The 15,235-nt window shown below is 44.6% G+C and overlaps 1 protein-coding gene across 1 annotated transcript in view; it reads right to left on the bottom strand.

Moving 5' to 3' along the window:
* The window catches only part of KIF25 (kinesin family member 25), a gene marked incomplete at both ends in the record, with an annotated part of 40,161 nt that extends 31,492 nt beyond the window's left edge, over positions 1 to 8,669 (bottom strand). The window contains 4 exons of the mRNA XM_084261672.1: positions 1,280 to 1,418; positions 3,313 to 3,429; positions 7,937 to 8,002; positions 8,595 to 8,669. Of these exons, the coding sequence (XP_084117798.1) occupies positions 1,280 to 1,418; positions 3,313 to 3,429; positions 7,937 to 8,002; positions 8,595 to 8,669 (397 nt within the window). The remainder of the gene's footprint in view (positions 1 to 1,279; positions 1,419 to 3,312; positions 3,430 to 7,936; positions 8,003 to 8,594) is intronic.
* Between the last annotated feature and the right edge of the window lie 6,566 nt (positions 8,670 to 15,235).

The following is a 15,235-nucleotide window of genomic DNA, read 5'->3' as shown; positions in this document are numbered from 1 at the left end:
AGGAAGCTTCTCCTGGTTATGATTTCACAGAACAACACAGAAGGGAAAATTGAGAACAGTCAACAGGAATTTGCAAGGCCTCATAAGGAATCCTTGCTATTTATTTACACTACCACAGCCCAAGTGCCAAATACAACCTCCTATCTGTTCACTTCTCCCCTGCTTCAATAAGGGAAATATTTACCTTTATTTAGGGCTAATTTTCCACTTTGTTTATTTTCCATTTTAAAGACAACTTGGTTAAGCATTTTCTTTACATGGATAACAATCAAGTAAATTTTAATCATAGCTGAGAAAGCAACAGACAGGGACAAGTTCTGAAACACCCATCGCTGAGAATGCTGTTTTGTTGCTACTGACAGTAGCAACAGAATCAAGTCAGTCCCAAAATTAAATACTTCAAAAAAAAAAGTAAAGCAGGAGAAAAATGAACCTTTGAAATGGCAGCAGATATGAGAGCATCACCCAGGGACTCTGATTACAAATTTGTGTATTTGTTTTTAGTTTATCAGGCTGCTAATCTTAAAACAATTTAAACTCCGTATATGTCATGTGCTTCTCAGTCCTGGTAGGAGCTCCACCAGAACCAAGGGTATCAAAAATAGGTGCAGAGATCCACACCAAGAGAACCAGGCATAGGACCAACACACCTAGTCCTCAGTGATGAGGGCAGAGAACACCAGTGCACTGCAGGGTCTGCCTTAGATGTACAGATGACCAAGGAAAGGACCTGTATTCCACATCAGTAGTCCATGTGGTGATGTTACAGTCTAGACAGGGGAACTAGTTTTGATTTGGAAGTAAAATTTTCTCTGTAAATACAGAGAAATATTAAAAATCCAATCTGTACTAAATTCAGGCAGTATTTTCAGAAACCTCCAAAATCACCCAAGTCCTTTTCCTGTACAGAAAAAGCAGACGAATTTCAGCTAAGCAACACATTCTTCACTCAGCTACTCTATAATAGTCAAGATAACAAGCCTGAGAACTTCAGACTAAAAAAATCTTACAGCTGAGCCAACCCAGCAGCAGTCTAGTAGTAGCTGCCATCGAAACAAAAGCTAAATCCAAATTATCACTCACAATCTGTGCAGAGTTGCTTGAACTCTTTCTAACGCTTCAGAAATCCTTGATGATCTGATGTCCAACAACAACCCAAGAGCTGCCATTTCAGTGACACGTTTCTCAGGTATCAAGCAAAGCCCTTTTAGTGTTAGCAACATTTAACAACGACAAGTGTGAAAGCACACAACACCACGAGCAGAGCAGTGAGCCTTACTTTGCATTGCTTCATTTTGCAGCTGTATCCCTTGGACTGCTGTTAAGACTTGGTAAAGGTAAGTCTTGCTTTGACGCTGAAAGTCTTTTGAAAGCTCGAGGGCAAATGAGCGGAGGCTCTTCAGGTCTTGCTTAAGCCTCTTCTCAGCAAGAAGGAAAAAAAATGTTATAAAAACACAAACCAGCAGTTAAGGAAGAATCAGTACAACACCACCACAAATAATTATGGTGAGATATCACAGTTGGGAGGAACCCTCTACTTGACGAAAGGACGTCTTCAGGAGTGTACCTTTCAGCATGTTTAGAGAAGGATCCTGCAAGATAGCTAGCAATGTCATTTCCTAAAAACTTTGTTAAGCCTTTATGGATCCTTGCCATCTTATGGTACATGCTTTGGCTGTAACATGGTTTCAGGTATCACAAAGTCTTAAATTATCAAACAAAAACAAGTGTGCATGAGTGGGTGTGTTCTGTCCACTTACAGGACATACAGACAATTAACAAAGAACAATCACGATCCACATATCCCTCACTGCATTCATTTTAACACTTTGATCAGGAGGCATTTGCTAAGTTTCACTCTAGGTTATTCCTTAAATAGGCCAGTTCTGTGTCTCCCTATGAGAACAGATGTAATTTGAAAAGATTGGCAACCTTTATTGTTCAAAAAAGAATTTGAAGTATGACTATAACTCGGTATAACATGCATGATGCGATCTCTAAATGTTTGTAAGAGCAGCTTATACTCACTTAAAAGTCCAGATAGAGTAAAAACAAATTGACCTAATTTTAGGATTAGTAGACTTCTTGGCACTGAAGCCTTGGAACAAGCACGTAAAGCCATCTGTAAGATGAACTTAACAATACCTTATCTCACAGAAGCACCGTGATGTCTCATTAGTCAGACTGGTACAAAGTGTGACACATCCTGTGATGTTTTATGTTTTCAACTGCAGTACTGACCTTGAACTAATCGACTACTTTTAATGATAAAGCAATAATCTAAACGAAAGGGAGAAAACCACTGCATTTCTCACTCTTAACCAGAGAATATAACTGAGAAGAAATTTTCTGTTTCTGGCGTAAGATTACCTTTAATCTAGACTTTTATTTGGAGAGCTTTGCTCTCTTCCTAATGGTCATTGATCTGTGAGAGTAAAGCACCTCAATCCATTGGTATTGCATCACAAGCAGTTCTGCCATTCTAGCTAACTTAAAATGTATATCACCAATGCAAAATTTACTGAGCAGAATCACTGTAATTGGAATACAACAGAATAGTTCGGTTGGAAGGGACCTACAATAATCATCTGGTACATCTCTACTACAATAAAGTCACATCCTTCTGCCTGTTAAGAATCAGATTTCTTTCCTGAGATATTTTTCAGTCATCTTATGCAGGTATTCACTGCTGCCTTGAGAAAAGCTAGTGTCTGTAAAAGAACCCAGTATTCTATGGATTAACTTAAGGAATAAGTACTCCAACAAAGAAAATATTATGGTACTGGTACCAGGAGAACAGTTCCAGCCTCTTTAATGTAAAATTGAGACAACCTGGGTGAGCACACAGCACACTACTCTCTCTTGTGAGGTCCAACAGAACATAACTCTTAATGAAATAATGGAGCTCTCCAATGCTTTTTTAAAAATCTGCCTAGCTGGTTAAAGTACATCACAATCATGTTTTTTTTTTTACAGGGATACCTGTATCACAGTCAAATCTGGGACTGCAAAGTTTTGATTACAAAACTATCTAGCTTGGGTATTGATAGCAGCCTACACACAAGATCCTAAAGCTCAGGTGCAGCCACTTTTACCAGGTTCTCTGGTGACTCTGCAGCCTATTACAGCAAAACCACTGTACATTTTAAGCAAAATCAGGCATCACTACATTTCAGTGCAAGCACTGCTGTGAATACAATAAAGCAATAGATCAGGTTCAGATCTGAGCATTTCCTGGGTTTTACTACATTTGATAAGCACGTAAATGTTCAGGGCATGGATTATGCCTACATTACTAGTAAATGTCGTTACCTTTATTGCTCCATGCAGCTGGGTTACAACAGAACCCCTCTGCAATTTCTGCTGCTGGCCACGAGCAGAGTAGAGCTGCAATACTTCATGAGTGCTTCTGCCAGCCAATCCTTGATACTGTTTTAACAAAAAAACAAACAAAAAAATCACCTAGAAAATCACCTAGAAAATCACTTTCAAGTGCTCATGTTTTCTGTTGCATGCTGTCCCTTTTATCCCTGTTAACATTCAACTATCCCATTAGGTATAATGCTGCAGCTACATAATGTCTCTGTTTCTACCTTTCCCTGAGTCACATGAAGGCTCTCCTCGGGGAACTGGCTAACATCACAATGTCCTACTTCCTTAGGTTTGCAAACCTCAGCATCAGCTTACCAAAATGCTTTTGCAGCGCCTAAAACCCCTTTACTTATGCTTCAGGTGGATCTGAACAGTTACAACCGTGCCCTCGCTTAAGGAGAAGGGCTGGTAAAACAGCTGGTTTCAGCGACCTCCAGCAACACATTTACTGCAGAAAGCTCTCTGAAAAGCACATGAAGCAGAGGAAAGACACACATACACCTGCTTTGACTGCTAATGTTACGTTAACTGCTGGTAATACACACACAGCCCCCAATTTGGGGTTCGCTGCTTTATCTTCCTGCCAACACCCACCCCACTACGTTCAGTAACGTTGCAATGGTGCAAAACTCTACCAGTAAAGCACTAAGCTGGGGCTTCGGAGATCAAAGGAACCAAAGGATGTGGAGAAGAAAGCTTTCTAATAATCTAAACCAACCTATTATGCAAAAGCAATTTTGATGGTCAGTTTTATTTTTCAGATGTTGAAATCACAAGGAAAAGAGAAACAGTGCAGCTTTGAGCGTTCACAGGCAAGAAAACAAAAAAGGAATCTCTGTAGAGTACTTGTGAAATTCTGCAATATGGCAGAACGCACAATGTGTTAGAAACGGCATTGTCATCACTTACTGACAGTCCTGGAGCTTAAAACCATGGAATGGTTTTGGTTGAAAGGGACCTCAAAGTCCATCTAGTTCCAACCCCCCTGCCATGGGCAGGGACACCTTCACTAACCCAGGTTGCCCAAAGCCCCATCCAACCTGGCCTTACACACCTCCAGTGATGGGGCTCACACAGCCTCTGTGTGCAACCTGTTCCAGGGCCTCACCACCCTTCCAGTAAAGAATTTCTTCCTAACATCTAACCTACCCTCTTTCAGCATGAAGCCATTGCCCCTTGTCCCATCACTGCACTCCCTGGAGAAGAGTTCCTCTCCCAGTTTCCTGTAGGACCTCTTTAAGTATTAGTATGCCACAATTAAGTCACCTCAGAGCCTTTTTTTCACCAGACTGAACAAGCCCAACTCTCACATCCTGTCTTCATAGGAGAGGTGCTCCAGCCCCTTGATCATCTTCTTGGCCCTCCTCTGGACCTGTTCCAACAGCTCTGTGTTTTTCCTGTACTGGGGACACCAGAGCTGGATGAAGTACTCCAGGTGGGGTGTCACAAGAGCAGAGTAGAGGGGCAGAATCACCTCCTTAATGAGCTGGGACTTCTTCACCTGCTTTCCCCTGCAACCTGTTGACACCTACGATTCCTTGACCAGTACTAATAACCCCTTTCCTTACTTTTGGAACACACCCATCTCTAGCACAGACTTAGTTCCTACTTTATTCAAGCCATAAATCCTGTGTCTGCAGTGCCCTGTTACTTAAACTAACTGAGCACAGAAGAAGAGCGCAATATGAAAGAGCTAAATCTATGCGCATAATCGGTTTGTTTTATTTCCAGTTGTCTGATAACAATATGTTAAGTGTAAACATTTAATTACAGTTTAACTACAGATGACATCTACAAGAACACTACCACAATACCCTAGAGATGTTAAAATAAAGACAGGTTATATTTTCCAGGAAAAGTACATCACCTATCTAAAACGACCCTTCCACATGCTTTTCCACCTTCACAAAGCATGCATCCTCTCTTTACAAATGCAACCTGCAGTCCTATTCAACATCTTAGTACTAATACAAAAAGTTCTTACATGGAAAAGAAATAGCAGGAAGAGATTATTTTAAAAGATTATTTGGGGTTTGGTTTTTTTTTTTGTTACAGGCTTTAAACTCCCAGAAATTGAGACCAATTCTACCCAATGTTCATGTGCTCTTTGAGGATTTTCAAGACCGATGTTACTCCAACACAGGATTTACAAACACCCTTGACAAAATTGCATACAAGTAGCTCACCAGAATTAGTATCTCTAATCGCATGTGAAACACTAAGCATATCTATAAGCATTTATGGCATTTGAGCCTTATTGTTAAATAAGCTCAAGCCAGTTAAAACCTACTTTTCACATCTAATGCATTTTCCACCGTCTGCACAGCCTCCCCCTCCCTCCCCCCATTTTTCTCAACATGAACAATAAAAGCATAATGTTCAATTCCATTTTTATTGCAGTCAGCCTCTCATCACTTCCACTGTCACGTTTATCTTTATTGCAAAGGCTGCCTTGGGTTTGAGGTTTTGTCCATTAAAATAGTTTTAGCATTCATCAGAACGGTTTATACCCCAGAACTCACAAATTTGTGCTCCTGCATGAAAGGCAAGAAACTGACTATAAAACCTTTTATAGCCAGCTTTATTATAAACAGAAGTGAAACTGAACTACTTAATAGTGTTCTCCAAAGTGAAATCTCAGCTCTGCAATTGGATTGATTCTGGCAGATTTGGCTGTCTGCATGGAAGACAGCAGGATCGGTACCTCAAGGACTGAGAGCAAAGCGAAGAGTGTGCAGGTAGACAGACCCATTTCCAACTAGGCAAAAGCAAGTCTCCAGAGCAAGAATCTAACTTCTTACGTTCTAGAACAGTTAGTTAGAACCTAACTTCTTATCTTCAATAACTCCCCTTACAATATACTGTTAGGACAATAATGTGCTGGGCTGCAGAAAGCAGTGGCAGTACTGATATCCATGACTGTCTTAAGGATGTAAGCAAGGGAATGTCTATAGCAAGAGAGAATGTTTTTATTAGGCTGGTGCAACCTGGAGACAAACATTTACACCACAAATCCTAATTTATGGCTGTCCTCATAAGCCTGTCTCCAAAGCTCCCTCACTCGCTTCAGCCAGAACGAAGCCAATTAGCCTTTACAAGTTAAGAATGAGACCTCTGCTAATCTGGGTCACTGTGACTGAACCTGTCACGTCCCAGTCTTCCAGGCAGCTCCAGTGGCAGAGCTGAAGGGTCAGTGACTGGTAGCCGAGGGGCAGTAGCTTTGGGAGATACGGTACAACACTGGACTTAAATTAATCTACTCAAAATTAGTATTCTTTTTGTATAGAGACTCTTCAATTAAGGTGAAAGTATGTCGTGCCAGTTTAGCTCACACTTTGAGACTGCCGGAGCAAATTAACCCTGGAGAAGTGACAAGTACCCAAACAGAAACATCACTGCGAGGTTAACTGCAATGTATTCCCATGGTTTCTGACTACTGGGAGTAACACTGCCAGGCTCCTTATGTGTCAGTGGGTGCTTGTATCTTCCACCACATTTTGCAATAAACTGGAACAGTGCTGTAGCTGGAAAACAAGGCTTCATTATCTAATACTCGTGTAACTACTTCCTGCCTGTGATGCACCTTCCTGACCACAATAATTCGTGTTTGTGTCAGTAAAAATACCAACCTTGAACCAACAGCTGAAATACCTAAAACATTCTGGTAAATGTTATAAAGCAGAACCAAAATAATAGAAACATTCTCTCAGAATGGATTACAGTTTTCTTCTGTATACCTACCAAAACTCATTTCAGATGTGCCATCTGCTCCCAGTGAGGCTTTGAAAAAGGCTTTTATCCGTAGGTGTTAACAAACCCACGGGGTGGGAGGAGGGAAATGGCTTTCCTCAGGTCACCCAGCCATTCAGTATTTCAGCCCAGATTAGAAATTCTTGTCCAGCAGTCTCTGCCACAACTAGCAATCACAGATGGCTCTAGTGTAGCAGTGCAGATCAACATTCAAAATTCTATAAATCTCTGAGATCCTACCTGCTGCTCCTCGTTTGGAATAACGGTCTAGGAACAATGTATCTTTCTGTAGGAGGAGACAAGGAAATGAGGTATCCAGTTGCTGCTGTGTACTGACCAGGCAGCACCTTGTCTTTTCTGGACATGCATTATTAACATTAGTGCTATGAAAGCATTCAAGAGGCCATCTTTGATAAGTCTAATCAGGATGAAACATCTTCCCTGTGCTCTATGAATGACCTTTCTTTAAAGGCTCATCCTCATGATCCCTAAAAAGCATTCCTTCCAGTTCTGCCCTTGTCTTTCTAACATCTTCCCCGCAAGCAGAAAGCAGCATTCTGTATTCCACGCTTGCAGGATCGATCCCTCAGTTCGCTTTTGTGGCAATTATTTAAACATACACCAACTTCTAGTTACCTGATCTGTCTGCTCTTACTGCTGATTAGAGACCAACCAGACACCTCTGAGCCTTAATCCCTTCACAGGAAGAGTGCAAAATCCGCCAAAGGAAGACAGATTTCAGCGTGGGTTGGGGTTTTTTTTATTATTTTCTCTTTCCCTAAGGGTTCTTTCTGGAAAAAGAAACAATAGTTACCTCTGCAAGCTTAAGATGAAGAGCAGCGTTTTCAGTTTCCAGGACAACTATCCTTTCTTCTTTGGCCTAGGGAAAAACCCCGCCCAAACCCACAAAAGCGCAAGTTACATGTATTTAGAGTCAGGTTCTGTCACAACAGCTTTATTACATCCCTCCGCCTCTCCAAAGCCAGAGCACTGCCTGCCCCCAACCTCCTCGGCACGCTGTTTGCCTACAAGCGCGTACAAATGAGGGTGAACTCCTAATGCCCCACGACCGCCCGGGCTGCGTGTGCCTCTGCCGGCTCGCCTGGGAACGCGGCCCCGCCCAGCCGCCGCCGGGGGAAGCGGCGCCCAGCCGCGGGGCCGAGAAGGCTGATCGCAGCCCCGAACCCCCCGCTCCTAACCCGGCCCCTACCCCGCATCAGGCTCTCCCCCGAGTCCCCGTAGGTTTTTAGGAGAAGGGGGCTGCCGAGGGAAGGGGCCTGAGCGGGGAGGCCGGGCCGGGCCGCCGCCCTCAGCGGGCCGAGGCGCTGCCCGTCGCCACGTGCCCGCCCGGCCCCGCCCTTCCCTTCCGCCCGCCCCGCCGTTGCCAGGCGGGCCGGCGCGGGCCGGCTCTCGGCTCTCCGCCCACCGCCCGCCCGTCGCCTCCCGTCCCGCCGCGGCGGCGCGGGGCTCACTCGCAACCGCTGCTCCAGCTGCCGGAGGCGCTGCGCCCACACAGAGCCCGGGTCCAGCCCGCTCCGCGGCCGCATCGTCGTCGTCCCCGCGCTGAGTTCCGAGCGGAGCGGAGCTGAGCCCCGCTCAGACCCCGGCCCCCCTCGGGGATATAAAGCGGCCAATGGGAAATGCAGCTGGGGCGTCTGCCGGGCTGCCGTGGTGACGGGTCCCGCCTTCCTCCCCTCCCACCGGCGGTGGCTGGGTGCCAGGGCCCGGCCGCGGTGTCACTGGCTCGGCGGCGTCACTGGGGATAAGTGACCTCAGAAGGCAAAGCCGAGGGTGGGGTGACGAGGGGAGGGACAAGGCCCGGGGTAAGGCCGCCGGCAGGCTCCCCTCAGGGCTGCTGGCGCCGTGTTCAGGGCCAGTGGCCACGGCGAAGGGCGAGGAAGGGCAGAGCCCAGAGCTCCTCCATTTAGGGTGGGGATTTCTGCCCGGAGCAGTTGGTCTAAGGCTGAAAAGGCCACAAAGAAGATTAAGGGATAGAACAGCTGTTAAACCGATCGTGCTGGGGGTGGCCCAGCACGGAGGAAAGGCGGCTGAGGAGCAGCATCTGATCGATACGCACACGCACCTGATGGCGGAGTGTAAAGGCAACAGAAGCAGGCAGGACAAGAGGCGATAGGCACAGACAGAGACGCATGAAACTCCCTATTCTTTAATTTATGTTTAAAAAGTATTTAGTTCAATGTTAGCAAAACATTGTCATGGATTGCCTAGAGTGACTACAGAGTCACCATCCTTGGAGATACTGAAACCCCACACAGCCCCAAGCAGCAGCTGCAGCTGATCTTGCCTTGACCCTCACAGCTAGATGACGCAGAGAGATCCCTCCCAGCTGCAGCTACTCAGTAACTATGAGCAAAGCCAGCGTGTCTAGGTTTAGTCTTAAGAGGCGGACAAAGCCTACAGGTCCAGCTGGTCCTAGGAGTCTGCCCAAGACAGCAGGTATTCACTCAGGCTGTGGCTGGGGGTCAAGGTTTCCAGGGCCAACAAGACAAATGTCAGTAACATTACTTACTGTGTTATCTCAAAAGGGGTCTGGATACTGTTTGGCTACTAAATGTGAAAGTGTGCCAGATACAAACACATTAGCTTCTTGGGAGTTGGAAATAACACTCTTTTTGTGCTGCAGTTTGGGGTTTGTTTTTTTGAGAAACTGAAGGCAACATCATAATCAGAGGAATCCAGCTCTGCAGAACAGCAGTCTCAAGTTACTGTCTACTGAACAGGCAGTAGAAAAACCCAAAGTCAGACAGCAGTGAATCTCTCCATGTTTGGCACAAGTGGGACAGCAATCCTTTACCAGGATGCACCCTGTCTCTCAGACCAACCCAAACATCTCCGTGCAGCTCTATCAACTGTCTTCCGTGATACTGCACCTTCTTCCCATAAACTCTAGATGCTGTTTAAAAACCAAAACCAAACTGCCCCCCCCCCCCCCCGCACATCTGCCCCAACCCCAAACTGACTGGAAGCCCCTCTGCAGTTCGTCCTTGCAACTAGTTCTGCATTTAGCAGAAAAAATGAAAACTGACAAACGGATTCAGGCTAAAAAAGAGAGTTCCACAGTACTGCAATACTGAGGGTAGCAAGAGATGCCTGCACTAAGTAAAGCAGACAGGATTTTATCAACATCAGCTATTTTGGGGAGAATATTTCAGTAGCTTGGGGGGGTGTGACTCAATTCTTGACACTGAGCTGTGATTTTAATGTGTAACACTTATCCTGCAGCAGCAATCAAGTCAGAGAAATGTTTTCCAACGTAACTCTGTCTCCAGAGGACCATCTCTGAAGTGTGACAGTTGATCTCTCCCCTACTGTGGGTTTTATCCACCGTGAACGAGATTAAGAATCTGGTTTCTGTAGGCTGCAACAGAGAGAACTTAATTTACTATCACTCTGGGCTTTGGGCTAGTAATGTACAACTGAGCATCTGTGAACTAGTCCCACTTATCTCTGTGCACACCTGAAAGTTGGGTAGTACTGAAAGCTCAGTCTTGTCTGTGTGAAAAAATAATTAAAAATAATCACAGCACGATGATGTGATCTGTGACTCACCACAGCAGCAGCGGTTCTCTTTTGGGAACTTACTTCTGTTCTCAGATCTCAGGAGAAGTGGATGAACAGGGACCAAAACAGTCTGTCAGTGTGACCTGGGCAAGAAACAAATACAAAAATGCAGCCATCCTCTGGGAATGCTGTGAGGCCGCATCCCAGCACGCCTAACTACACCGATTCCCTGCTTTGAAAAATCTTATGGGTTCCCCCCCCCCAAATTTCTACCAACTTGATCCTGTCTCATCCTGCAAATCATAGAATCATAGAATGGTCTGGGTTGGAAGGGACCCCAAGGATCATAGAGCTCCAACCCCCCTGCCACAGGCAGGGACACCAACCTCCAGGCCTGGATCTACACAAGGATGCCCAGGGCCCCATCCAACCTGGCCTTGAACACCTCCAGGGACAGGTCATCCACCACCTCTCTGGGCAGCCTGTTCCAGCCCCTCACCAGTCTCCCTATAAAATCTTCCCCCTAAAGTCTGATCTAAACTTTCCTTCCTTTAGCTTCAATCCATCCCCCGTGTCCTGCCAGTGTCTGCCCTTTTTAAAGTTGATTCCCCTCCTGTTTGTATGTTCCCTTCAGGTACTGGAAGGCTGAAAAGCACTTGGGAAAAATATGTAGAGTTGGCTGCGCTCCCTCTTGCACCAAAGGCAGTGAGATTCACTGCAGTAGAATCTCACTACTTCTACTGCCTGTTGGAGAGCACATGGGCCACACAGAGTGACAGGCGCTTCAGACTTGTTCACCACCCGTCACTGAAACCTCCTAAAACGTTACTCAGTGAAGCTGCCGATATTTAACTCCAAGGATTTATCAAGATGTTTGCTCAGTAACTGTAGGTCAGTCTGAACCTGGCTCTGTTACTAACAGTAAATGGAGGTTCTCCCAGTGGGTGTATCACACTGTGATGTCCTTTGGGAGTTTACCTGGCATCACAGCTGGGAAAGGTATCAGCTGACTCCAGATTTTTAATCTATGAGTCTTTGCCTTTTGCACCACACAACCACTAACCATCCACCTCAGGCAGAAGCACCATTTGACAAAACAGCAGGAAGAGCCAAATGTTTTCTTACCCTCGACAAACCCATGCAGCATTACTGTGTGTTTTAAGACTATTCTCAGTGAAGTTAATTTTTCACCATCGCTGCTTTTGTTGATTTCTTACATTACCCCGTTGAGTCCGGAGGTAAAGAATTGTCTTGCTTATTCTGCTATTTGTGCAATAGTTGCTTGACCTACAAACAGCCAACTTTACTGTAGTAATTACACAGGCAGTCATGAACGGGACATTCACTGTGGACTTTGTCCATGTCTCTGCCTTTCCCCCGGTTACGAGGAGGCCTGTTGTGCAGGCAGCACGCAACAGCAGTTGAAGAGCAGCACACATGGATGATGGGTGCAGAGGGGAGAATTGGAGCGAGGTTTGGAAATGCTGAGTGCCTTTGCTGGGAGCAGCAGATGTGGGTGCATTCGCAGATGTCATTCCACACACTTCAAGGGTTTGTCATCAGTTAAAATACCAAGAGCTACGAAGTGCTACTAAAGATGACAACCCATGTCCCTAATGCAAACCTGATCTGACCCGTCCAAGGCACAGCCCAGAACTTGTTTTCCCACTGACAGTACGCTCCCACTGTTCCATGTGTCACAGAGTTCCACCCCACAACCCCTGGACTAGTTTAGTTTGGAAAGAAACATTTCTGTGACACAGTTCAGTTGCAACAACTACAGTTTCATCAGATAAATCACTGCTTGCTTGTACTTTGGTCTCGCTTAGACCCAGGGACTGCCACACAGAAGGACAGTGGATTGTTGCCTTTCTCTGATAGACTGTATTAAAAGTGAAGAGTTCTTCAGCCTGTCCTCACAGTCAAAAGCTACCAACTCAGAACACGAACAGAAGATTCCACTCAGACATGCCTCTAGGCCCTGGCAGCCATTTCCTTGTGACATACTCCACAGCACTTCTGTCTTCCCATCCTTGCTTTAGCTCCTTCCCTGCCTTTGTGCACACACACAGTGAAATCCTGACTGTCCTCATGAGGGATTTTGAAAACTCCAGAGCATATACCTGGCTCCAGAGATTAAGGTACTCACCAGGGAAGAGATGTCAGTGGCTCTCAGTCCTGGCTCCAGTGGACATTCAGCTACAGCAGAAGGTACCTAAAGTGCTTTGCCATTCCCTCCCTGAACAGAAGTCACCCTGCCGTCCTCCCATCAAAAGTCAGGGCATCTAACCTCATCAGTGCAAGAACAGAAGAGGAGCACCACCATTCCCAAGTCCTTTAACTCAATCTTCATTCACATCTACACACTGAATTTGAGTCCACACCCCACAAACTTCCAGGTCAGCCAAACTGATTTTTTTCTTTCCCTCAGAGATTTAACAAAACATTACAATGTCTTTGTGTTAAGATACTTGTGATCAAGTAACTTTTTAACCACAGCAATCACGATGGAGGCTCTGGTTGCAATACTATTTCCAAAAGAAGCTGCATTCCAGATTCCTCTTTGCCATTAGAAGTACAGCTCTGCACCCCAGGAGGACACAGATAGGACTTCTTACACTGCTGGTTACGCAGTAAAAACCACTTCTTTCAAATCACTGCCACAGAAATTCTTCTCCCTGAGCAATGAGAATCGGATCCTTTGTTTTCTCCATATAAAAATAGTCTGAGGTTTTCATCTACTCATTAGGAGCTAGATGGAGTTTGCTTGCACAGGTGCTTTAGAAGGACAGGTAAGGCAAAACATACCGAGAGCCCCTTCGGCTTATGGCAACACCCTCAGGAGTGCAGGATCAAAGAATAGTACAAAAAACATTTAATGCAAAGTTAAATACAATACAAACTTTATTAAAAATAGGTTGCAAGTGAAATACAGTAGAAATGGGAAACTACAGCAGTTTTGATGTTTTTCATAATAATGCACAGACAAATATGAAAAGCACTTTTACACATATTCACACTTGACCCGAATGCCCAATAGCGGCCAAATCCACTCGACTGAAGGTTATAGGTATTGGGTTTTTTGCTAAGCCTTTTTCAGATTCTAGCAGCAACAGGAGTTCAGCCACAGCATAAGGTTTTTTTTTTTTTTCCTTAAGAAAAATTTGTCACTGTAAGGCTGCTAGTGTTCTCAAGATAAATTGGGAGAGGCTTGCTTTTCCTGATTAACAGACATAGCAAGCATGCAGATCCTTCATTAACACTTTGAACCAGTTTAATCTTCTACTTCATATTTAACAGGTGAAACGGTAAAAGCACACTTTCAAATAAGAAACCTGAAATATGTAAAAAATATTTACACTCCAATTTTCATTAACTCGCATTTATTTATCATACAACTCTTATTAAAAGTGATTTCTTTCCTAAGGCAGTGAAAGTCTACCCCTTTGTATTTGGAAGTGTGCACAATTCCCTAAATATATATTTATAAGAGAACAATATGATACAGGAAAAAAAAATCATCTAAAGCCAATAAAGGGCTTTGTCAAATAGAAAATTTGTTTGGAATCACAATATATATTGTCTTAACATCACACAATGAGAAAAAAAAACTTTGATGAGGTCCTTATTCCCAACATCATCAGCCACATACGCACAGCTGAAGAGACAGTGGGAGGAAAAAGATTAACGATTTAAAATTAAATAAGGCTATTACAGTGTGAAAAAATAGCTTGAACTGCCAGAAGGGTTTTCAGTACTACAGTGACAGGGTGCCAGTAAAGCCAGCTCGACTAAAGGAGAGCTCGCCAGCGCTGCTGCTGCTTCCTCAGCGTGCGCGAGGTGGTTGGCTGCCAGCACACCAGGCCTGGGAACGACCTCACTAAGGTCCCCTGCTCCCAGCCAGCAGCACTGCCTCTGATGCTTCACACTAGTAATGCCAGTTCACTTCTCCACAGAAAAAAAACAACAAAGGAAGATATTGCTGAACTGATAATAGCAGATGTATCAATACTGTTCCTCGCCTAATTGCCTAGTAACTTCTAGTCTGCCTTTCTTAGCAAACACACGTATCTGCTCTGCTCACCTCGGAACTGGATTGTTACTTCTCACCTTTAACACATCACTGGCACCTTGGACCCACTGATGAAGGGCCACTAGTGCAGCCTACCAGCTATTGCTTATGTACTTTTTTTATAAAGCAATTATCCACAAGTTTTATCTTCACATTTCTGAAAGCCTGAAGCAGACGTAGTGGGAATGTGTCAGCATCCATCCAGACTCTGCCGTAGCTACAGGTAAACTCTTACGCAACCGTTTTAGACCCAACAAATACAGAGGACCAGAAAGGTTTCATTCCAAGGTTCTACCTAGAGAACGTGTGTTATTCCAGTACTAAGTAACGGTAAGATCTGCACTGATATGCTGATCATTGTATGAACACCATACAGCACGTCAAACTCACGTATGAACTCTTACTTAAGGTGGCCCAGATATTGGCTTCTTAAAACAACCTAAAATACTAATTTCTAGTGCACAGTTTAGTTTAGGCAGTTCAAGCTATTCTCACTCTCTCTGCTCAGCAGCTAAAACA

The sequence above is a fragment of the Gallinula chloropus genome, assembly GCF_964237585.1.
Source record: "Gallinula chloropus genome assembly, chromosome: 3".
NCBI classification, from domain to species: Eukaryota; Metazoa; Chordata; class Aves; order Gruiformes; family Rallidae; genus Gallinula; species Gallinula chloropus.
The sequence above is the reverse complement of the archived record's forward strand: the minus strand, read 5'-3'. Positions and strand labels throughout refer to the sequence as shown.